The sequence below is a fragment of the Acipenser ruthenus genome, chromosome 44, assembly GCF_902713425.1.
Source record: "Acipenser ruthenus chromosome 44, fAciRut3.2 maternal haplotype, whole genome shotgun sequence".
Classification (NCBI taxonomy): Eukaryota; Metazoa; Chordata; class Actinopteri; order Acipenseriformes; family Acipenseridae; genus Acipenser; species Acipenser ruthenus.
The window spans coordinates 614,390-637,738 of record NC_081232.1 but is presented as its reverse complement, the minus strand read 5'-3'; the positions used below and the strand labels follow the sequence as shown (position 1 = coordinate 637,738).

Sequence of the window (23,349 nt, the reverse complement as noted above, 5' to 3'; positions counted from 1 at the left end):
GTCCAAAATGATCTCAAGACCTCAACTCATCAAATACGAGCATTTTTTTTTTTTTTAAAAAAGCAACCGTTTTTTTCGTTGTTTTTTTCGTATTCGATGACGCGCGCGCTACCGTAAATCAATCTTTGCACAACGGGGGGCGGGTTGGTTTCTGTGACCAATGAGAGCAGAGCTGCACAGAGCGCGAGCTTGTCTGTTTACACATCACGGCCGCCATTTCGTGAAGAGAGTTTGAGTCGAGCGCAGAGAAATTCAATCCGAGAAACAGAAAACGCTAAATAACATAGCGAATTGTATTCGTTTTTTGTTATTTTTTTTTTTTTTTTATTAACTCCTGGTGAGTATTTTGATTTAGAATCCATAGAGCTTGATTTTTTTTAAAATGTGAAATAGTTTGGATATTTTTTTTACGTTTTTTTTTTGCAGGTGGCGGATACGGGTAGCTACTGCTTATTTTTTAATTTTTAATTTTTATTTTTTTTGTTACAGCTTCTACATGTGACCAATACTTTTTAACATGCTTTTTTTTTCCATTGGTGTACAGTATTTCATATCTTATTTTTGAGCAACCAGGCTTATAATTTTAGAAAAAGCTGCAGTGAAATTGCGTTTTGACTGGAATTTGTGATTTGAAAAGAATATTTATTTTTGGAGTACGTTTGATATGTTTTGTATGTGAAGAGATATTTTCATGCAGACATTTTAACTTTCATTATTGTGCCGTTTTTATGAAGGATTTTCTGGTTTATCAGGCATTTTTCTTCCGAAGACAGAAACCTCAGGATGTGTTTTTGTTCCAAATACAAGCAGGCCTCGAAATACGAATGCTGTTTTTTTTTTTTTTTTTATCTTAGTGAAACCTTAGCAGCACCTCCTAAAACAGTCTCAAACGTGCTGCACGTTAAATATGTTTGTTCATTAAATGTATACGGTTAATATTGTGTGTTTGTGTGTGTATATATATATATAAATATATCTATCGAAATGCAGTAAAACGACCTCTACACTCCTACTAGGCCCCTTTCGCTTGTGTAATCCAATTGTGATGCATATTTAAGTATTTGTTTCACAATATCTTTAACAATGGTCCAAATTTTTTTGCAGCCACCCATTTTCTACACCCTCGCCAATTACAAATTATACACGGCCCCAATTTAATCGGGATGATACACTAAAATTTTATATTTTGCGAATGCATTATCTAACGGTTGCTTGTGTGTGTATATATATATATATATATATATATATATATATATATATATATATATATATATATATATATATGAAAATAATATTAATGCTTTTAAGAACTAATGATAAATCAATGTAGTGATGTGTCGCAACATTTAAAAAAAAAAAAAAAAACGTATAGCTGCAGCCGCGATATAGTAAAAGAAGAGAAAAATCATAATTTGCACGACCTACCTAAATTAAGCTGCTTATAAATTACTACATTGTTATATAGTCTACTGCAGCAGTGCATTAACTGTCATCTAAAACAATCGGTTTGATTTATTAACCTTTTAAAATACTTAGCATTAATATTTCCTAGACAATAAGCAATATAGCTTCATTACTTTACAATAATACAGACAATTGCTGTCGGTTACATGCCGTGGGACTGAAGAATTTAGGTATTGCTATTGTTTGGGACAAAAAAAATAACTTTTTTTTTTTTTAAATCGCTATGCAATAGTTACTGCATCACACGCAGTAGTTAATGGAGCGCCCACTGCTGTTAAGATGCTGCTTTTGCGGGCTGCTTGCAATGCATTAATGCGTTTTGTAGACACTTAAATTATAAATCACGTAACTGCCCCTTTCTCTAAACTTAGGTCAATAAAATATTTACTGCCTTTTTCACCCCTGAAGTTCATTCCACACACTTCAAAAACTTAAAACGGCACATGAACTAATGCCCCTCCTTAGCAGCAACGTCAGCCTGGAAATTAATCCAGCCCAGAACATTTGAACCTATTTTCCCATTGTCAAGTATTATAAAATATTCCCTAGGTGTAACTCCAGGTAATAATGAACACTGCCAGATACTACTGAGGGACATTCTTGACAAGCCATTGCTGCTGAATATAGTCAGGATTTCCAGTGCTTGATTCTAACAACTGCAGATATGTGTTTAGGTGGAAAGGTTATTTTATTAAAGTAGTAGGCTACAATTTTGCGTCCTTTAAGGAACAAGTGTCCCTCCAATACTAACTTTGATGTATGCTAACTTTTTATTATTTTTTTCAATGAGGTGTGTGAAACGGTTTAAAATGTACCGACAGTTTGGGTCTGGCCATCCAGATTGTCAGAAACTCACGCTAAATTAAATCTGATGAGGACTAGTTGATGTCTGTGTCTCGGTAGTCCTCAGGGCGAGGACTTAAAACAGATGTACACGTATACTCTCACATTCAGTCTTGCGTTAAAACAGTGCAGGGAAGTCAATTTTCCAGGGTGAAGCAGTGGTGAATAAGCATTCGCAAAAAATGATCTGTATGAACATTTACGAAGGTGCTTTGTTTAAAAAAAAAAAAAAAAAAATCTCCCCAGCAGCAAGGTCAGATGCACATCCACTCTAGAATTGTCTATTGTCTAGTACTGTGTTATTTTGCCCTGTTTTCACAGCAGCAGGTTCCGTCTGAAGCATGCTGCAGCTGTCTGACTTTTTGCCATGCTATTAAAGTTCCCCATAACATGGATCTGCATTGAAGTGGTTTAATCTAATGTTTTTATTATTACTATTTAAATGTATCTTTGATTTAAATAATGGATGTCCATTGAATTCTGAAGTATACAAATACAACTACATTTGCAACTTTGTTTGCCCTTAATTGTCACAAAAAGTCTAATATATGCTTGTCAAAGTCTTATGTGCTACAGTTATAAATGGGTTTGTGCTAATGCACCACCCTTGTCAGACACAGAAATATGCATGTAAATGTGCCCTACAAAACCATTACCCTTTCCAGGAGTACAACCAAGTATTTTCAGCATGTTTGGGAAAACATCCTAACACCAGCAGGATGTTAAGATTTCTTTGTATTTTTTTTACATTTTTTTTTCCAGAGCTATGTTGGTCCAGGGATGTAAGTGGAGAAATTAAGCACCCTGCAGAAACATGTTCTAATCCTCACAATACCATTGTTTCTTTTGTTTTTGTACTTTATTCAAGAACCTTCTTGTCAAGGCGTTTTGTAAACAAAGTGATAGGGTACTTATTACTACATAGAGCTTCAATTTGAAATTATAATTACTGGATACACTTATCGTTGTAGTGGGTGTTAATCAAGGTAAGACTCCATTCATAGTACTGAACTATTCACAAAGTTGTAATACACAAATGGAAGTTGGTAACGCACCAATCAATCAGGTTTCAACGTGTAACATATAACATATAAATATATATATATAAATACCACCTACAGCGGCATATGTATCTAGGACAAAAAGACAAATTAACAGCCATGGACGAACAGGCAAGTTTTTCATTAGTTAAATTTTTTTTTTTTTTTGACAGTGGAAGGTTAGTTTTGTTTTGTGACAGTTTTGTTTTTTTGTTTTGTTTTTTGTAAATCTTAGTGTTTCTGCATCTGACAGACAGCATTCTGTTAAGTCTCCTAAAGTTTTCATCTTTTTCTAATTCAACTTTTGTTTTTCCCCCCCCATTTTTTTTGTTTTTGCAGCGACTTTTTTGATCAGCGACACGACCCGTAAGTCATTTTTCTACTTTTTTTCCGTTCTATTTTTTCATGTCAATTTTTTTTAAAGTGATTTTTTTTTCTTAGAAAGTAAATCAAAATTCCTTAATGATGGTTCCATTTCTAATCTTTTGAGATCTGAACAATTTTTATAACTTTAAAAAAAAAACTTTTTTCTCTTGCTTTTTTTAAAATACCCTTTAAAACATATTTTAAAGAATATTTAAAGTAGATAGTCCAGATTTGTATCTTGCCTGTTTTCCCACTGCAAATAGGTTTTTTTTATTATTATTTTTTTTGTGGGGGCGGGGATGGGCAGACAACTTGTTTTAAGTCAAGACATACATAAGTCTGGACAAATGTACTTTCCCTGTAGTCTTGAATGCTTTTTAGAAATACCTTTCTGATATGTATTAGGAAATGATTAGATGGTGCTAGGCTTTGGCAATAATGAATTTGACAATCCTAATTATCTTCACTCCTCCTATTTATAACGTAATCACATAGCTTGTAGTTATCTCTTCCATTTTTTTGTGCTGGTTGCCTTTTTAAAACAAAGCCTTACCACTCTTCTCTCCCACAACAGACAGGTCACTGAATTAAAGTTAAATTACATGGATATCCGTTCCACCCATTCCAGGTTTTACTATGAGCTTGATTAGCCACTCTGTATATAGGCAACAAGCTCAGGTGTGTCTTAAGCTCCTAGTAAAATCAGGAAAGGCTCTAACTGCTATGCAGTGGGAGTCTTATTTCCATCCCTGTGGTAGCAGTGATGTAAATTCTTTTTGAGATTTTTGGATAAGTGTTGTTTTTTCAGTACAACAAGCAATACAAAATAAACATTGATTCCGCAATTACACTAGCTTGTTCTACCAGTGGAACCAAATGGCTTCATTTGTACTTTTAAGTATGTACTTATGAAGCAATCTGGGGCTCTTGCAAAATCAGCAGTAACTTCCAGTCTAAAGAGACCAACAGATTCGTGACGCAATTCCTGTAAAGTCTGATCAGTTCAGAGGATATATTTAGCCCGGGTCTTACTGCTGACACCTGATAGTTTTACTAAAAAACCTGCAGTTTTGCAAACCAAGTGCTGGTAAAGCAAGTTTGTCTAGTCATGAACATTAGCCTCAGCTGACTTGGCTGTGGCTGTAGATGCCTTTTTATTTTGTTATATCAGGGTCAAGACAATGTATTAGATTTATTTTCTTGTGCAACAGGTGTTATGACCCCACATACTTTAGCAGCCTAGTATATGAGTGTCGGTTGTAGCATATGGCGTCATGATATCTGTTACATAGGAATAGGTAAGAAGTGGATGGTATAAGAATTAGTCGCTGCTTCCAGGGATCTGCATTCCCCACCAGTAGGGGGAGGTGGTGGTGGGATTTGTGGACACATCTGCTATCTTGGTATACCTGAACAGATTGCCCCATCTCAAGTGCATGTTTACCGCTGTTCAATATCTTGGTGTCCATAAAAATGGTCATTAGTCAATCCCAATACTTTTTGGAGAGGGTGTTCAAACAGGTTTCTTAATGAAATGTGCCTAAATCCTTCCACCTTTTTAGACTTTATGGGTGTGGGGTGGGAATAAGACTGTTGAAGTCATTTAAGGTTTTACAATGTTTATTTGGCACACCTGAGCTGTACCTCTAGGACCGGTGGGCAATTCCGGTCCTGGAGGGTCGGTGTCCATCCTGGCTTTTGTTCCAACTTTTCCCTAAATTACTTAATTGGGTCAATTATTACCAATTATTGGTCTAATTAAGTAATTTAGAGCACAGTTGGAACAAAAGCCAGGAGGGACACCGGCCCTCCAGGACCGGAATTGCCCACCCCTGCTCTAGGAGGTAACCTTTGTGCATCCGGTCCAGGTCATAGTTCATAATGAAAAAAAATGAATTAAACAAATTAATCCCCTGAAAAGTGTTTTTCCAGGCAAATAAATTGGATATAAGTTGATCCAATTTATTGGAAGCACGGTTTTCAGGGTCGGGTACAGTGAATAAGATGTTTTGATGCAGTAAGTGAAGAGCAGTAGCATTAGATAAAAAAAAAAAAATGGCACCAGCAATGTTAACACGTTAATGTGCTACTTTTAAGTCAACCAATCGGAGCCAACGTGGACGTGACGTTCAAACAAACCAGAGAAGCACGTTCAGAAAGAAAAAAAAAAAATCTGATTGATTTCAACGGAAACGCTCTTTTAAGCACTTGCATCTGGTTTTGCAAACGCCACAAACAAACCAATGGCACTCAGGACTGGAGTTGCCTTTCCCCTCACAGGTTTGTCTCAACCCATTAAGTGCCATTGTCCTTATTTCAGAACAGACCACTTCATAATTTGAGCATTTTTAAGTGGCATCATCTACATGTTATTTTAATTCTCTGGCTATAGTTGTTATAACGTACTTGAATTGTTTAATTCTAAATGTAACAGTTAATCCTGCAAATATAGCTATTCAGGTGTTTTTATGATGCCTCAATATAAAATAAGAAACTGAAGCCTAAAAATGATCTGTTTATTGGTACCTACCCACAGTGATGATGAAGCTTCATAGCTGGTGTGAAATTTCACTGGTTTGATTACGAGCACGTCTAACTTGACTGTCCTCAAAATAGGACACAATAAAAAAAAAAAAAAAAAAAAATGAATGTGGTACTTAATGGGTTAAATTCAGTTGTGACTGGGAATAGCAGTAGTTTACAGTAACCCTGGGGTGGCTCAAACTGCTACACAATGGGATCTTCTTGCCATCCCTGTATTGACTCCTTGCAAATCCTTTGCTACTTCTGTAGATTATGGTCAGTCTCCCAGATGGCTGAACGTTTGTGGATGGTTATTTAAGGTGCCTGTCCTTAACCTGCATGTTTACAGGGGTAGGAGCAGCTGTGTGAGTGGTCAGAGTAATGAAAATTGAAATTTGTGAAAGCCAGTGCATCTAAGACAAAGTGCTCACTTGAATTAAAATAACTGCCAGACGGAGCAAGCACAGCACTGCCAAATTGAAAAGGCATATTATACAAAGCTGAATAATTCAGGTGGAAACCGAATCTTAAATTGATCACAATTCAAACTTCCAGTTTCCTAATGGTTCAGTCTATTCAAAATCAATACTGAGCATTCTAGTCCAGCGACGTACTATTAATTTGCCACTTGGTCGTTTTATTCCAGTGCTTTTGCAAACTGTCAATCACTGGGCCTGCCCCTACCCACAATGAGGAACTGGGCTCAGCTGCCAACCAATGAAGAGCAGATTGGATCACATCCCTTGTCACATGTTATACAGGCTCAGTGTGTGAACATATACACTGCACGGTTTTTTCAAAAGGCATACACTTTGAAAGTTCCATCAGCAGTAATATAATTAGTTTAATTGTGTTCCATCATTTTAGATGGCATCGACAACTTAGTTCAGGATTTCGCTTTACCATTTTTGACAAAAGTCCTTTAACTATGTATTTTGATTTGGTTGTGTCCTATTACTTTGGACAGGGGAGGCCAACACAAGTCCTGGGGGGGGCTCTACTGTGCAACACTTGCAGTAAAGTGGTTTTGTCAGTACAGACACTGGTTTTGCACATACGCAGAAAGCAAATGTGGCTTTGCAACACGTATCACATGGGTGACGTAACTAGTGATGGTATCAGATAGAAAGGGGTCACAGTACAAAAGTCCAGCCGGCATAAAATCTGCTTGTCGGCATATAAAGAAATAACATGCCTGTTGATGGGAGACTTCTGAAAAGCAGTAGATGTCTTACGGACGGTTTTCCATACCTCCCCCTTTCCAGCAAAGTAGTTGCAATGCAACAATGGCTAAACCTGTCATGTCTACACTTGTAGTGAGAACTGATAATGATGTGCATATACTGACTGCTGGCCTTTTGAGATTCTGTGATGGAATTTGTGGAACACTAGGTGTAAAAGCACGATCTCGCCATTCCTGTGGACTCAACTAAGTATTGTGACGCTCAGTGTTCCCTGGTAAACAGAAAGGACTGTGTTCAGACAGCCCCCTGTCTTACTGAGATCCCTGTAGTCAGAAAACTTAAAGCAGCTCAGTAGCATGCCGTAACACTGACTACAGTACATAATAACGATTACGAACGAGAGGAGGACGTTCAGCCCATCTAAGCTCGTCCGGCTCCTAGCAGCAGATTTGATCCTCAGAACTTTGACAAGTTGGGTCTTAAAAGGATCCAGTGATTGTGCCTCAACAACATGGCAAGATAATATAGCAACGTACAGTAAAACTTGCTTAGACCAGCTCGCAAGTAATGACTTTAGTTTCTGTAGAATAAAGATGTTGTTTATACAGGGTGATTCTTAATGCAATATAGGTACTCGTAGCAGCATTACCACATTGACAGCCGACTTCGGGACGATGTCCTGGTACACTGGAATCAAAGGGGTCAGGCTAATGGTGGAGCTCAATTGGAACTCAGTGTTGCATTGCTTCTGAATCGCCCTCTGTGTATCCGATTCGGAATTTGAAAACCGAAGAGCATTATTCAGCACTGATCTGCGCTAGAATTAAGCTTATTAAAATGGACATACTTAAGAGTTGCACTTTCATAATTGTGGACCCATTAACTGAGGCTTGCAGATTTATCAATTATAACCCCTTGCTAGCATCAGGGCGTTCTTAATGGGCTCAGGTTAAATAGCTAATCGAGATGCTATGGAATCTGTACCCACCCCTGGAGCAGAAATACAACGTGGCTCAATGACCTCTTGAAATATGAGGGGCATATACCCTCCATTGGTCGGTCATGTAATTGGGGTGTCACTAAACGTGTAAGAACATAAATAAATTGACAAATGAGAGGGAGCCATTCGGTCACTCTAAGCTTGACCAAAATATTTAATAGATTGAACTGCACAGACTTAAACATTGAAATATATTTGAAAATAAAAGTACATTTTTTTTAACCATTTGTTTTTTTCCCCTCCTTTAACCCTGCTCGCTGATATTTGTTGACCTGCTGAAAGTTTGCTTTCACAGGTCCTGTTCTTTTTTTCTGAAGGATTTTGTTTGTGAATATTGAAAGTTGATCGCTCTGGTTCTGCTGAATCCTGCGCCTGCTTTTAACAAAAAAAAAAAAAAAAAAAAATGTAAATGGCAGACATAATTCTAAACAGTAATCAACCGTACAATAAAATTAACTTAGAATTTAAGGGAATGTTGGTCACAGTAAAAGTATGTTTGAATGAACATTTGGCTAAATAAACACCTGTTTCATTTGTTTTATTTGAACACATGCTTCAACAGAAGTAGTTAACAGTAACTTAAAGTCGTAACAGGAATACGCTTTTTAACTTTTCACTGCCGTCAGTTCAAAAGATGTATCCAGCTCCCTTCCTGTTTTCACGCTGGGTGGAAACAATTTGCAAAATGCTCAGCTTCTGTGAAAGGGATGACCATCGTGAAACTATAAATGCTGTGTGGTGTGTACAAAAACAGTTATTAATCAAAATAAGAAATAAATATCAATGAATGACTGCCACAGTTGAAATTGCAACAAAAAAAATATAATAGTTAAAGCAGGTATTTGACAGAACTCTAAGCTCTAAAAGTACATAACTTCGTTCTAAAATGTATAAAATAAAGCCATGAGACATACCCGTTTTGAATAACTTTTTTTTTTTAACTGTAAATTGTGACCCGTGGTAGATTTTATTTTTTTTAAACAAAACCACACACTGAGGTTTCATGTTCTGTATTACCTCAGTGACGTTGGTTGCCCTGCTGACTTCTGGGAAAGAGACGCTGTGAACCGCAGTCCTGCAGAGACAGACACCCGATCTCTTATATCTCTAACGCAGCTGGGACTGAAGCCACACCACCCTCCCAGCACCCACTGCAGTGAGAGGACCCCACAGCAACAGATAACATGGAGTGAGTCACATTTCTCCATCTTGTACACTACACCCCCCCTCCACTCGCCCTGTTTGGGCACACGTCAGTGTTGCCCTTGTTTTAAGAGTGGCAAAACTTGCTGTTAAAACATTTAATACTACCAGTGCATGTATCAGGGAGGTTGTATTTTAGCTTCTCTAGACCTCATTGATGTTATGTTGATTTCAAGCATTTATCAATTGGAGTGAACTGAATTCTAGGATTGATCGATTTTATTGCGCTGGATCTAATGAGTTTTGGGGTTTATGTGCACTAGCAAATGCAAAAATGTAATTTGAGCGCACTTGTGCTTCATACATAAATATTATATTATCCATTTAAATTAAGTTGTCCTAGGCAAAGAATTTTGGCCACATTTATTAACCATGTGACTCCTCTTGGTACTCCTGAGCTTGAATGAGCATTATCAATTCCTGCTCCTCTTCTTTTTTTTTTTTTTTTTTTTTTTAAATATTTATTTATTTATTTATTTACTTGGACATGAACATCTAACAAACCCTCAATCTTTTAAAAGTCTGCTTGGTATTTATTTAAATGACATTTATTGTCATTGTTTGTGTAGGGTTGTTAAATTAGTTTATTTCATATTTAGAACCATGTATCAGATGTTATCCTTTGTGTTCATACAATAGTAAGTGTACAGGCATTTATTTATTCAGTCTTTTTTTCCATACACACAAATGCCACACATGTAGTACTGTTTGCATACATTAACCTTTATTAGTTTATTTGGCAGACGCCTTTATCCAAGGTGACTTGCAGGTATTACAGGGCAGTGCAAGGTTACAGTGCAAAAACAATATTTAAATACTACTAGAATACAATACGAGAAATGTAGGGTTAAGACCATTTCTATCTACGATGACATGATAGTAGTGCAAGGATCGTGCATTAGCGGCGGATCCAGTAACATGGTGCTCAGGTCAGGGAAGTCCAGTGCAGAGCAGGAGGGGCGGATCAGGAGATCTGCAAGTGCAGGTGTGTCTTGAGGAGGCTGCGACAAGGATAGCTTTCAATTACAATCAGAAAAACCTTTCCTGTGGACGATGGGATTGTGGAGCTTCTAGACTGCAGTGGAATCGGCTGCATCGATATTGGACCAAGAAGATTTGCACACTGGTTTCGTGGGATGGATTGCTACATATCAAATAATCTATAATAAACTCGGAACATTTGTGCATTTGTACAGTAATGGTTTTAAAAGGCTTTACTCTCGAGTTTTTATTTGCAGACTTTATATTTATACTTAAACTGATGTTGGTATAATCAGTACTGGCTTAACCAAATATTCCTGCTGCATGAGGTCGATGACAGCAGACAGTCAGCCTATCGTCTTTTAACCCCTTTCAGTCCTGGCAGGACCTCCAAGTGAGCACCATCTTTTAAACAATATCATAGTTTCATATTATCCTCTCAATGCTGAATCTGGCAATAGAAAATGTAATTTTTGCAAGTACCACCCTATGGTGATCTTTGGCCATGATTTTTTTTTTTTTTTTTTTTTTTAAGGTGTTCTTGTGACCCCTTTGCAGCCTCCGTTGGTGTTTTGATTGCTCTTGTTGTCTTTGGGTAGCTGCCATTGGCTACGTTTTGATTCCACACTATGTGTCCCTTCTTAGCTGTGTTACTACAGCAGCAAACTGCACCCAACTTCATGTAGAGACAGTCGAGCCCTTTGCGCACCAGCCAGACTGGTCTGTTTACTTGCGTAGATTGAATGACAGGCTGTTTGCTTTGAAGGTAGTGGCTTTTGGTCAGGGTACCTAAGGAAACAAGTTATTTAATCTTTTTGTATTTATTTATATTATTTTTGTATGTCTTGTGATCTTACAAAAAAAAGTTTTGTCAGGGTGAAAATACAGTAGTGTGTTCTGGCAAGGGTCTGGAAATAAAAAAAATATATATATATATATATATATTAGTGCTTTTAAGGCAATGTGGCTTTTAAAAAGTCATAAAATGCTTGGCTGTGGGGTGAGATCATTGACAAACAGTTGGCTGTAAAGTGGTTAAATTCCGCAGGTTTACTAACCAGGTAAATTTATTTTTTGTTAACTTTTTTTTTTCCCCTCTCTCTCGTGTGCTCCCCCCCCCACCAGTTTGTCCCCAAACAGCCTGATGGCGGGCAATGTAACCAACAAGAACGACCCCCGCTCCCTGAACTCCCGAGTGTTCATCGGAAACCTCAACACCCTGCTGGTGACCAAGGCGGACGTGGAGGCCATCTTCTGCAAGTACGGCAAGGTCGTGGGCTGCTCCGTGCACAAGGGCTTCGCCTTCGTGCAGTTCCTGAACGAGAGGACCGCGCGCGCCGCTGTGGCTGGGGAGGACGGCCGCATGATCGTGGGGCAGGTGCTGGGTGAGTAAGGCTGGAGTCAGCGCGCGTTAATAGATTGAAATGGAGGTGAACAACCGATAATCGCTGTTGTAAGTAGAACCGTTAGAGCAACAAATTAAGAAGCCGTTTGGACCATCTTTTGTAACAAGCAGCCTTTAGCATAACCAATTTTCTAAGGATCCAGATTTGAAAACGTAATTGCTGTTCAAAATTTGCTTCTATAAAAGAAATGACAGAACAGAAATGCTGCCTGACAGTGTAGTAAGTAAAGGCCACGCTGAGTTCTGATATCTTCCAAACGCACCTAGCCTAGTAATCTGCAAGGAATGTGATCTCGTTCAGAGTCTGTAACCACGATTTCCTCTAAACCCTGAAAGAACTAGAAAAAACTAAGGAACCTTTATAAATTGGCTTGCGCTAAAGCAGGGGTCTCCAACCCTGGTCCTGGAGAGCCCCTCTCCTGCGGGTTTTATATGGGTCTACATCATCAGTGGCTCAAGATCTGGAACAGCTGTTCATCTTGACCAATTCAGAAATTGGTGCAATTAAGTAATTGAACTTGGTTGATCCGAAAGCCAGCAGCTCTCCAGGACCGGAGTTGGAGACCCCTGTGCTAAAGGCTGCTTTAGCACTGCATTTCTATTCTGTCATTTCTTTTATAGAAGCAAATTTTGAACAGCAATTACGTTTTCAAATCTGGATCCTTAGTTTACTTTAGGTTACAATTCTGATTTCTCCTTGTCACGTTCTGCAAGAACTTCCTTGAGTGGCCACTTTTTTTTTTTTTTTGCAAAAAAAGAACTGCATATCCAGGGGTCTCCAGTCCTGGTTGTGAAGGGCCAGTGTCTTTCCTGGCTTTTGTTCCAACTGTACCCTAAATTAATTAATTGGACCAATTAAGTGCTTATTAGAAGCTTAATTGGTCCAATGAATTATTTAGGGTACTGTTCGAACAAAAAAACAGGAGGAACACCGGTCCTCCAGGACCAGGATTGGAGACCCCTGCTTTTAGAATATTTTCAGAATACTTTCAGAATATTTTGGTTCCCCCCCCCCTTTTTTTTAACCATATTGATGACTTAATTAGGTTGATTAATGTATGGGTATAGCCTGTTCTGCACTATTCATGGGAACCAGAATTGAACACAGTATTACTGCTGAATCATTGGGGTTATTTAAAACAAAACAAAAAAACCTGAAGACTAATCTGAGAATTCATCGGCTACTCGGACAAATACAGGATGTTCAGAGTGTTTTGGCTGTTGTAAATTCCTGTCCTGTTCCCAGCTGGGTTTTTTGGTCCACATAAATCTGTAGCTCTTATGGAGGAGACTGCACTTGATTCCCACCTACTTCAAAACATAGCTTTGGGAAGACTAGACTTGAAGTTTTGAGATCAATCCGCTTTTCAAAGAACCGGATCAGCAGTGATGGGCCAAATGGCTGCCCCTCGTTCGTTTTTAAGATTGTTCAGGAAGTGAAATTGAACAGAGCACTAGATTAAGGGATCACCAAATGCGGATACCAGAGTTAATTGAAAATTTAGATTGGCAGCCGTGGTTGGCAGGATATTGAAAAAGGAAGGGTCCTTTTTGATCCCTCGTGTCTTTTTACACAAACCCGCAATCTGGAATAGGCTTGCTGCATAGAGGAAAGCTTTTAGTTGCTCCCTGAGTAATTGCAAAAATGAAACGCAGCACTCTGTGTAAGTAAAACTACAGTGATAGGCAGGCATTTATATATATATTTTTTTGTTTCAGATATTAACTTGGCATGTGAACCCAAACCTCATCGATCAAAGTCTGGGAAACGTTCATCTGGAGACATGTATGGGTAAGAGTAATTTATTTTGCCTCTTCAGTCCGAACTAGATACGAGGGACTGGGGATCAAGCTTGATCTTCACAGCTGTTCACTGGATAAGTTTCACAGAAGACCACTGCTGAACCAACCCACATGCTTTTTTGCAAAGTAGTGTATGCTAGTAGCTGACAGCTGTTTGAATTTAATTTGTATTATTAACACTGTGACTATTCAACTGTGGCAAATGGTTGTTCTTCCCCTAGTGTATTGTGGTGTTATTTCTGAAAAGATTAATTAAATATGATGCTGCAGTTTCTGAAGTGTAATTAACCTTTAAATGTCTGAGCCTTCTTGCGGCTGTCTGCAGCTGAGCCTAGTCTCCTCCCTTGTGACCTGTCTGTCTCTCGCTGTTCCCATGTCTCGCTGCTGTTTTTCTCGCATGCAGACCTTGATTTAACACATTTTAATTGAGTTTAAATACCCTACTTTTGTGTAATCAATATTTAAGTCTTAACCCTGTAATGCCCAAGCATTTTTTAAATGTGAAAGCTACTTTAGTTAACTAGATTCTGTTTCTTGTTTTCTGTTTTCCCCAGTCCGGCAACACAATCTATTGCATATGACAAATGCTGGATTTAAAAAAAATAAGAGGGTTAGCTGAGCACTGTATCACATGCAATGCAGAAATGAGTACTACAGGGTAAATTCAGTATACACAACAGGGGTGTGCAATTCGTATCACCCGACGCCTGGGACCGTATGATTTTGTGTGAGGGACAACAAGTTTTGCCATTACTTTGCCCGCTGGACAAATAGTTTTCAATTTATTTTGTTTCCTATGTATGATCTGTTGCTAGAAACACTATTTCTAGAGAGTCAGGCAAGTTTCTGAAAACTGAATTGTGGAAGTGTAGCACCTGCACAAACATTTTAAAGCATTTACGTCCCACCCCTATCACTTCTGATTGGCTAGCTGTGGGGGCGAACAAGCTGATCTATTGGTTACAAAGAAACCCAGAAATGTCTGGCAAGGTACAGACTAATCTTTAAGGTATTTTGAAGTGTTTTGTAATTTTCAGCAAATAAGTGGTACTGCTTTCTTAATGCATGAACCTGACACTTCAAATACAGCAATCTAGTAAATTATATAAAAAAAAAAAGGTATCTGCAGTTTAGAAGCCTTTGTGGTTATGTGTTGGGATGTTTCTAAAAAAGAACCGTGAAGTTTACTGTTGAAGCATTAAGATCCTGGCAAAAAATGTACTGTATTTTTTTGTATTGCTAAACTAATTTGCCAGTTGTCACATTTTACATACATTTTAGATTTAAACGCTGTGTTAAAGCTTTTTGTTTTAACTAAATTTGAACAGAAGAGATGCCCAATCAATTGATTTTGTGAAACTTAGTGAAGCTTGACAAGTGTTTTATAATGACAGACATGAAATGCATATACGATTCTGTACAATATATTTTAAAATAAGACTATCTCATGGCAATGTGTGCATTAATTCATTTATGTATTTATATTTCAGTGAGTAGTGCAGGGAAAGAATGTTGCGCCCCCTACCGCCCCCCCCCCCTCAAAAAAAAAAGCCATCAGTGTATGAAACGAGTAAACGAGTATAGCACTGCTGCAGTGTTCCAGTTCATCATGGGAGGATGTTGGAGGAAAAATAGGTGTGTACTGTTGTACACGTTTAAAAAAAAAAAAAAAAAAAATTCGTAATAGAAATAAACAAAAGAAAACATTTTGTCTTTGCAGAATTTGATGCCGCTTACTGTAAATAACATGTGCATTTTGGTAGAAAAACAGTAAATGTAAATAAACAAGTCATTTTTATAAATCTGGGGTTCAGCAGCTACAAAACTGAAAACTTCAAAAAATCTAAATTCCACAAAGCAGCAGCAATAGTTGGAATGTATCTGTGATGGAACAAGGAACCTTTTTGTGTATCTTGAAAGTCCAGCTACAGGCTAGATCCGCCCCTGTTAATCACTAATTGATTTATGTTCACTGTTAAATAAAACCAAAATCCTTCGTTATATTCTACTTTTTTTGTGTTTTGTTGTGACGGGGCAAGTAGATTGAACAAAAAGTTTTTCAAAAATCGCACACCCCTGCACAAAATGCTTTACACAGTCTCATATACAAGTACTGGTGTGTTTGGTTTTTTTTTTTGTTAGGCTGGTTTCCAAATGTTCATGTTTAAACATTTAAAACAAGATTTATTAATCTACTGAATTGCAATTCTTTTTTCCTCCTAGTTCTTCGTTTGATCTGGATTATGATTTTCAGAGAGACTACTACGACAGGTAATTCTTAATTTTTAAACATGTCTCAAATGAAAGGTACAATGAGCAATCTGTTTTAGATTATTGGACAGGTGATCCACAACAGATACATCGATAACACTATACAAAACCAAGAAGAAAGAGGCATTTTACAAAAGCCTGAAATGCATGCTACACAGTAATATAACATATGCATTGAGAACTATTCTAACTAGTAATCCAATTAAAAAGCAATTCACCAATCCATAAGTTTTAACTAAGGCTCGCTGTCTTTCTTCCCCCACCCCCCGGCAGGATGTACTCGTACCCCTCCCGTGTCCCTCCCCCTCCCCCTCCTCCACTGTCCAGGCCAGTGATCCCGTCCAAGAGACCGCGGGTCAGCGCTAGTGGGGGTGGCCGCCGTACCAAAAGCAGCTTCTCCTCCAAGGGCAGCCAGCGGAGCTCCTCGCGCAGCAGTGAGTATCAGCACAGGAGCAGCGGTGAGGATCTGAACCAAGCATTAAGAGCGTCCTAGAGGGGGTTCCAAACCCCGGGGAAGAGTGGGGTGGGGGGTGGGGGGTGGGGGGCGGGGGGCAGCGCTGTGGGGCTGAAGTGCGCTTCATTGTTTGGGGTTTCAGATGCTGTATTGCCAATGGGGTGTGAAGACTAGGGCTGCACGATGAGGCTTTAGACCAACAGGGGTTAGAGCAATAATCTATTTACAGTGATGTTATCAAGTTTGTTTTAGATCATTTATTTTGCCATGGCATTAAAAACGAATCTAAAGTCCACCATACCCGGTGCGGTTTGTCGTCCTGTGAGAGACTGTGGCGGATAAAAAACTGTCTGTTTTGTGTGCTTGCGCAGCTGTTGCTGAGGTGCTGGGGAAAGCGAGTGGTAAAATCACTTACCAAGACACGGGTACGAGAAGAGCCGTTCCAGCAGGTGAGATTTGGCACTGACGCTCTTTTGACTTTTGTACCATGTGGTGTCAACAGCTGCGCTTATTGGTCGATTTTACGAGAGGCTTGTCGCAAATGGAGAAGTGCTCTGTTCGCTGACAACCTGTCGTTTCTTGCAAGTGACAGACAATTTTTTATCACAGGGCGATTTTTTTTTTGTCGCTGCGACATTTCAGCAACAACGAAATCGCCCATATATGGTGGCCTTAAGATGAAACTAGGGCAGCTAGTTTCCAGTGTAGTGCAATCTGGCATTCAACCAACTGGTTGGAACAATAATTGATTTATAGTGAGTATTAAATTAGTCTAGAACCTTTTATTAAGCTGAAAATTAATGATCGTTATTGTAGACAATCCTGTTTGACAGCCCTCCTAAAGCTAATAAATGTCAACGTTAAGTGGAAATGCATGCCTTGTAATTTTAAAAGGGTTGTTGTATCCCTACAGCTAACCCTGAACAATGTAAACAAACTGGACTGTCAACACTTGTTTTTTTGTTAATGTGATTAACTGCAGCTTTAAAGTGCATACTTGTTTTGATTCCCTTATTAGCAATGTTGAAAGATTGAGGTTGCATCACCCATGCTTTTGAATGAGCATGGTAAACAATTATTGGCATTTGTGTTGTATTAATATATTTACTACTAACAGGATTCAAGTCTATAGATTATTTGATAATTATATGTTTTTGCAGTTGCCAGATTTTGCATATAAATTCCTTACTGTATATAATTCCTTACTGGATTATACTGTTGTACACAATGTTTCACAGTGGCATATCTTTAAGCTAGTTGAAATATTTCAGTAGTATATCACGACTTCAATATTTTGTGCTGGTTTACATTCAGATATATTTTGCAAGTTAACAATTGTTCACTCCTATATTATATCACAACCCATGCATTGACGTATGTGAACCCAGCCAGAGGTGCAGGTTTTGTAATTGTCTGTCTCCCCTCTCTCAGTGAAAGCTGATGACCTGCAGACCATTAAAAAGGAGCTGACTCAAATTAAACACAAGGTGGATTACCTGCTCGAGAGCCTGGAGAGGATGGAGAAGGACCACGGCAAGAAGTCGGGTAGGGAGGAGAAGGGATGCAACAGGGTTAGGCACTCTCAGCCACGCCTTGCTTCAGTTTAATAACCGAGAACATGGTTGTGTAACACAACTCCTCCCAGCGCAAGGGTGGCCAAAGCTGACCCTTCCACTCCTGGTCTTGGATTCAGCCCTGTTCTCAATTGTTTAATTGAACCAATTACACATCCATCCAGACCCGGATGTAGTTCAGGAGGCTGTGTGGTCCAGTGGTTAAAGAAACGGGCTTGTAACCAGGAGGCCCCCGGTTCAAACCCCAGCTCAGCCACTGACTTACTATGTGACCCTGAGACGTTGTGAGTGACTCTGCAGCTGATGCATAGTTCACACACCCTAGTCTCGTATCTTGTAAAGCGCTTTGTGATGGTGGTCCACTATGAAAGGCGCTATATAAGATTATTCTCATTTTGCCTGTTATTCCTTGAGTGGAATGGCCTGAAAAATTGCTAATTATTTTGAACTTATTTCTGCTGAATTAATTAATTTTGTTTTTGTAGATATGAAATGTATTTATTTACTTTTATGCTGCAGCTTGAAATGTGTGTGTTTATTTCTGTAAAGTACAACTACCAAATTAACAGTAACTACATGTTTTATACACATTGGTATGTAAATATGATGCTTGAAATAAAGACTTTTGGGTCAAAGCATGTCGCTAGCAGAAGATAAGGAAAGCACCTGATTTGAAAGCCGGGAAGTGCAACACAGCATAGCTTGCGAACAGAATTATTTAATCCAGTGTAGCACCAGATAATCGTATTTTAAAATATAAAAATACATGCAGTTTTTCTTTCAGGAAGCCCGTAACAGTTAAGATTCATGGCATTCTTGTTTTGGGTACAATCGCTGCAGTAGCGCTGTGTTGATCTGGTGTCCCGCTCCCCGTGTGTAGATACGAAGAGCAGCAAGCCGGATGAGCCGCAGCCCCAGCACAGCAGCAGCAGCAGCAGCTCCAAGAAGGAGGAGGCAGTGAAGATGCAGAGCGAGGCGGTGGGAGACTCTGACGATGATGAAGGGGACCTGCTGGACGACGAGGACGAGGTACAGAGCACTTCCCCTGCTCCCTAGCACGGTTTAGCAAACAACCATGCAGACCCGGGGGACAGCTGCAATTGCAGAAACATTGTAAAAAATGGTTGAATACGAGTGTTCGCTCCATGTAAAACACAACATGGAACTGAATGATTTAAGCTTGGAAAGTTGTGTAATCAGTTACACAGGTTTTACAAAAGAGACAATTCCAGTTGCGATTCACCCTGGGTATATAACCATGTTCTTGGTTATTAAACTACAGACACCCTACTTGACACAATACACACAGAACCTCTGTTTTATGGTGGCAAAAACAGTCTAAATATTACAACTTGTACACAAGGGCCTATTTGAAAAATTTGGCCCATATTGTATCTTTTAAAATACCAATGTTTTAGCATAGTGTTTTCTTTAGTAATACCAGAAGGCATTTTCGAAATGTGTTAATGAAAATTTAACATAGATTAAATGTACTGCCAAGTTTTAAAAAGTGTAGCCTTGATGAAGCTGGGTTTATTATAAATAAATAAAAAATAAATATTTCTTAGCAGACGCTCTTATCCAGGGCGACTTACAAGATATCACATTATTTTTACATACAATTACCCATTTATGCAGTTGGGTTTTTACTGGAGCAATCTAGGTAAAGTACCTTGCTCAAGGGTACAACAGCAGTGTCCCCCACTGGGGATTGAACCCATGACCCTCCGGTCAAGAGTCCAGAGCCCTAACCACTACTCCACACTGCTGCCCTATAGGTTAAAATTCATCCACAATTGCACTCGGAATACAAAGTAAAACTTAGAAACGTCATCAGTGTATTGAAAATGCCATCCAGCAAGATACTATGTTGCTGTGATAGAAATTTATTTTTGCTGTGGATTTCAGAGGGACTGTTGCTTTGCCTCTGGTGCTCCCGTGGGTTAGGGAGGCAAAACTGGCAGGGACTGTGTAGACCAGTGGTACTCCACTCTGGTCCTTGAGATGCAGTCCAGGTTTTTCCTCCAAGCAGGTTCTAATGTAGTTAATTGAACCTGCTAAGAGGCAATTGACTCATTTAGGACTTGACTGGGCACCAGGTGAGCTCAAGCGGACACCTGCAGGGCTGGTCTTTATCCTCCAGAGTCCAGCAGCTGCCCACATCCGCTCTCTTCTTCCTGGGTGTGAAGAGGCGATTTGGTTTGGACGTCCGCTTACCTCGAGTTCTCCTGCGCTGTTTTAGGGAACATAATTGCTCGTTCTAAAATTGGGGAGACAACCGAAAGAAAATCTGACCTATTAAACATTTTTGTTTGAAAGGAGATTAAGTGAGGCATTGAAATAGTCTTTGTATAGTGAGAGAACATTTTCGTAGTGTTTTTACAGGTGCAAGCGTCGGGTTCGATCATGTTCTGCTGACTCTCTTGCAGGTGAAGAGCCGTGGGGGGCGCGAGGAAGAAGAGAACGATGAAGAGGAAGACCGGGAGCAGGAGGAAGGGGAGGATGATGGGGACAGTGCTAACGGAGATGACGACTCTTAAACAGCCTGCCTCCTGTGCGCCAGTGACTGTCCTCCCTGTCCCTCCTGAAACCTGTCTAATTAAATCAACCCTCCCCAGCCTGCGACTGTGTGTGTGTCTCTGACCTGTCCTTTCCCTTTCGTCTCTGTTTTTATTTTTGATACCTCTTAAATAAACCATGTGTTTTATATCCTACTAGCCATGGGTCTTTGTGTTTTGTTTCAATCTAATGTCTGTTACGGTAGTCTTCTTATATGCACACTGAGTAGACAAGAGGACAGAGACATATTGTACGCAAAATTAATCCTAGATGACAATTCCATACCCCCATTTTGCATTAATTAATTTAATAAGCCTTGCAGGTTTTTTTTTTTTTTAAATGGGAGATGTAATTCTCCTGTTTAACCACCAGAGGGAAGTAGAACGCAGTTCTTTATTTATTTATTAGCAGACACCATTATCCAGGGCGACTTTAGTTACAAAAAAATACATATCAATAACTACAGTACAACCAAGAGCAAGATGCAGTCTACTCAAGACATCGGTAGGCGAGTATAAGAGTGTTGAACTCGATGCGAGCGGTGATCGGGAGCCAGTGAAGTTGCTTGGGGGAAGCGAGGCAGAGAACACCAGGCGAGCAGCGGAGTTCTGGATGAGCTGAAGTGGATGCAGGGAGGCTGGGCAGGAGGGAGTTGCAGTAGTTCAGGCGGGACAACCAGTGCTTGGACGAGGAGTTGCGTGGAGTAGTTGGTGAGGTGGGGTCAGATTCTTCATATGATGCTCGGGAAGAATCTGCAGGTGTGTGCTAGAGTGGAGATGTGCTGGGAGTAGGAGAGGCAGGGTTCCAGGGTTACTCTGATATTCTTGGTTGAGTAGGGAGAGCGTGGTAGATTCCAGATGAATGGAGATAGAGATCAGAAGAGGGGGAAGGAAAGGAGGTCAGATTTAGAGGATGAGTTTAAGGTGATGCGATTGCATCCAGGAGGAGACGGACAGGTACAGGAGGGGATGGTGAGGTCAGAGCATGGTATGAGAAACCATAGAATGCAATGAGGAGGCCCAGGGAGCGGGTGTATAGAGAGAGCAGGAGAGGACCCAAAACTGATTCTTGGGGGACACCTGTTGAGAGAGGGTGAGGTGTGGAGGTTGAGCTACGCCAGGTTACCTGGTAGGTGTGGCCAGAGCAGTGCAAGAGATTCCCAGGTCAGCGAGAGAGGATAAGAGAATAGTGATCGACAATGTCAAAGGCAGCAGAGAGATCAAGGAGAATTAGGACAGAGGACAGAGAGGCAGCACGGGCAGAGTTTAGTGAGTTAGTGACAGACAGGAGAGCAGTTTCAGTGGAGTGAGCAAAGCAGAAACCAGATTGGAAAGGGTTGAGCAGTGTGGTGACAGGAAAGCAGAGCTGGCGGTGTACTGCTTGAGGGTTTTAGAGAGGAAGGGTAAGAGGGAGACGGTGGTAGTTCTGGAGGGAGGTGGGGTCGAGGGTAGTTTTTTTGAGGGGGGTGATAGGGGCTTGAGGGGAGGGGACAGGGAGTCAAGGGAGGAGATGGTGGAGGTAGCAGTCTAGAGAGTTGGAAGGAGGAGTCAATAGGAGGGAGGTGAGAGAGAGCAGTGGAGGCAAGGACAGAGGGGGAGGGAGCAGAGGTTATGGTGGGAGGTGACAGTGGGGGTAGGTGGTGTAAGGAGAGGGGAAAAAAGAGTGAAATGGTGATCAGAGGGGTGACAGAGAGGGTGGAGGGGCAGCAGGCCCTGGAGAAGGTGAGGTCCAGTTGACGGCCAGCTTTGTGGGTAGCATCATGACATTTTTTTACACTTGCAACTTTAAACTTGGTTTCAAAGCTCTTTTCAAAATGGCCGCTCTAGTGCAATGGGGTTTGAGATCTGTCTTCTAAATCACTGCAGGAAGAGTGATTTATATTAAAATAAATAACAAGTGCTCTGGCTTTTCTGTTTCACACAACGTCATGGATCGTTATTGCTGTGTTACCTGTTTGACAATGTGGGCAATAATCCTGACAGTATCAGTGCACTAGAGCAAACATTTTGAAAAGAGCTTTGAAACAGAGTTTAAAGTTATAAGTGTTAAAGGTTGTCAGGATGTTATCAATGACAGGTGCGTTATTTAAACAGGTGTAGCAGCATGTGGGGATGGGTAAAGCGATATTTTTCAGAACCCTGCTGCTTGCTGTCTTAAACACTTTTTTTTTTTTTTCCCCCAGAAACAGGGCAAGAATTGAGAACCATATATTGAACAACACAAAAGTAAAATGATAGATTTAGCCCTTCGCATTCTATCTTTTAATACTAAAGGTGACTTTTGCAATGTTGTCAACAGGAGCAGGACCTGTAAAATAAGTGGTCAAAATTGTGACATGGTCTTTATGCTAAGTGGTTGTTTTTTTGAGGCTTTTTTTTCTTTTAGTTTTTTTCTGTATTTTATAACGCAGTCCAATATGAATCATCCCCTGGCCATGACCCAGGACTCCAAAAGACTGTCTGATTCAAATTAGATTGTCTCGCCTCTCTCACTAAAGTGACAGGGAGACAGGCGGAAATAAAAAGCTCTTTAATAGCAGCACCCTGGAAACAAGAAGAAAGGTTGAGAATTTAGCAGTGTGCCATCAGTCCAGGCTGTAGGCCAACGTTAGTGTCGGAGAGCTCTTAACCCTGTCCCATGCAGCATACTCAGTATAGGTTTTATTCTTTTTTCAGTGGT

At 39.9% G+C, this 23,349-nt stretch overlaps 1 protein-coding gene across 5 annotated transcripts; it reads left to right on the top strand.

Moving 5' to 3' along the window:
- Window positions 1–151: 151 nt before the first annotated feature.
- Window positions 152–20,825, top strand: LOC117398891 (heterogeneous nuclear ribonucleoprotein C-like). 5 transcript variants are annotated; one of them, XM_033997987.3, is made up of 11 exons: window positions 152–337; window positions 3,687–3,713; window positions 9,443–9,609; window positions 11,730–11,989; window positions 13,729–13,801; window positions 16,036–16,083; window positions 16,357–16,541; window positions 16,909–16,986; window positions 17,969–18,082; window positions 18,992–19,140; window positions 20,541–20,825. In XM_033997987.3, exons 3-11 carry the CDS (start codon window positions 9,605–9,607, stop codon window positions 20,649–20,651), a joined length of 1,023 nt encoding a protein of 340 aa, XP_033853878.1. In that variant the 5' UTR covers window positions 152–337; window positions 3,687–3,713; window positions 9,443–9,604; the 3' UTR covers window positions 20,652–20,825. The 5 variants fall into 5 exon arrangements, with proteins under 5 accessions (XP_033853878.1, XP_033853879.1, XP_033853881.1 ...); XM_033997989.3 differs by having other exon boundaries at window positions 154–337; window positions 16,357–16,517; XM_033997988.3 differs by lacking the exon at window positions 3,687–3,713.
- The last annotated feature ends 2,524 nt before the right edge of the window (window positions 20,826–23,349 follow it).

What these genes read in the sequence shown, in the direction of transcription:
- LOC117398891 (XM_033997988.3), top strand. An exon ending in TCATCTGGAGACATGTATGG is followed by an intron (nt 13,802 to 16,035) that starts GTAAGAGTAATT and finishes TTTTCCTCCTAG; the next exon opens with TTCTTCGTTTGATCTGGATT. An exon ending in CAGAGAGACTACTACGACAG is followed by an intron (nt 16,084 to 16,356) that starts GTAATTCTTAAT and finishes ACCCCCCGGCAG; the next exon opens with GATGTACTCGTACCCCTCCC.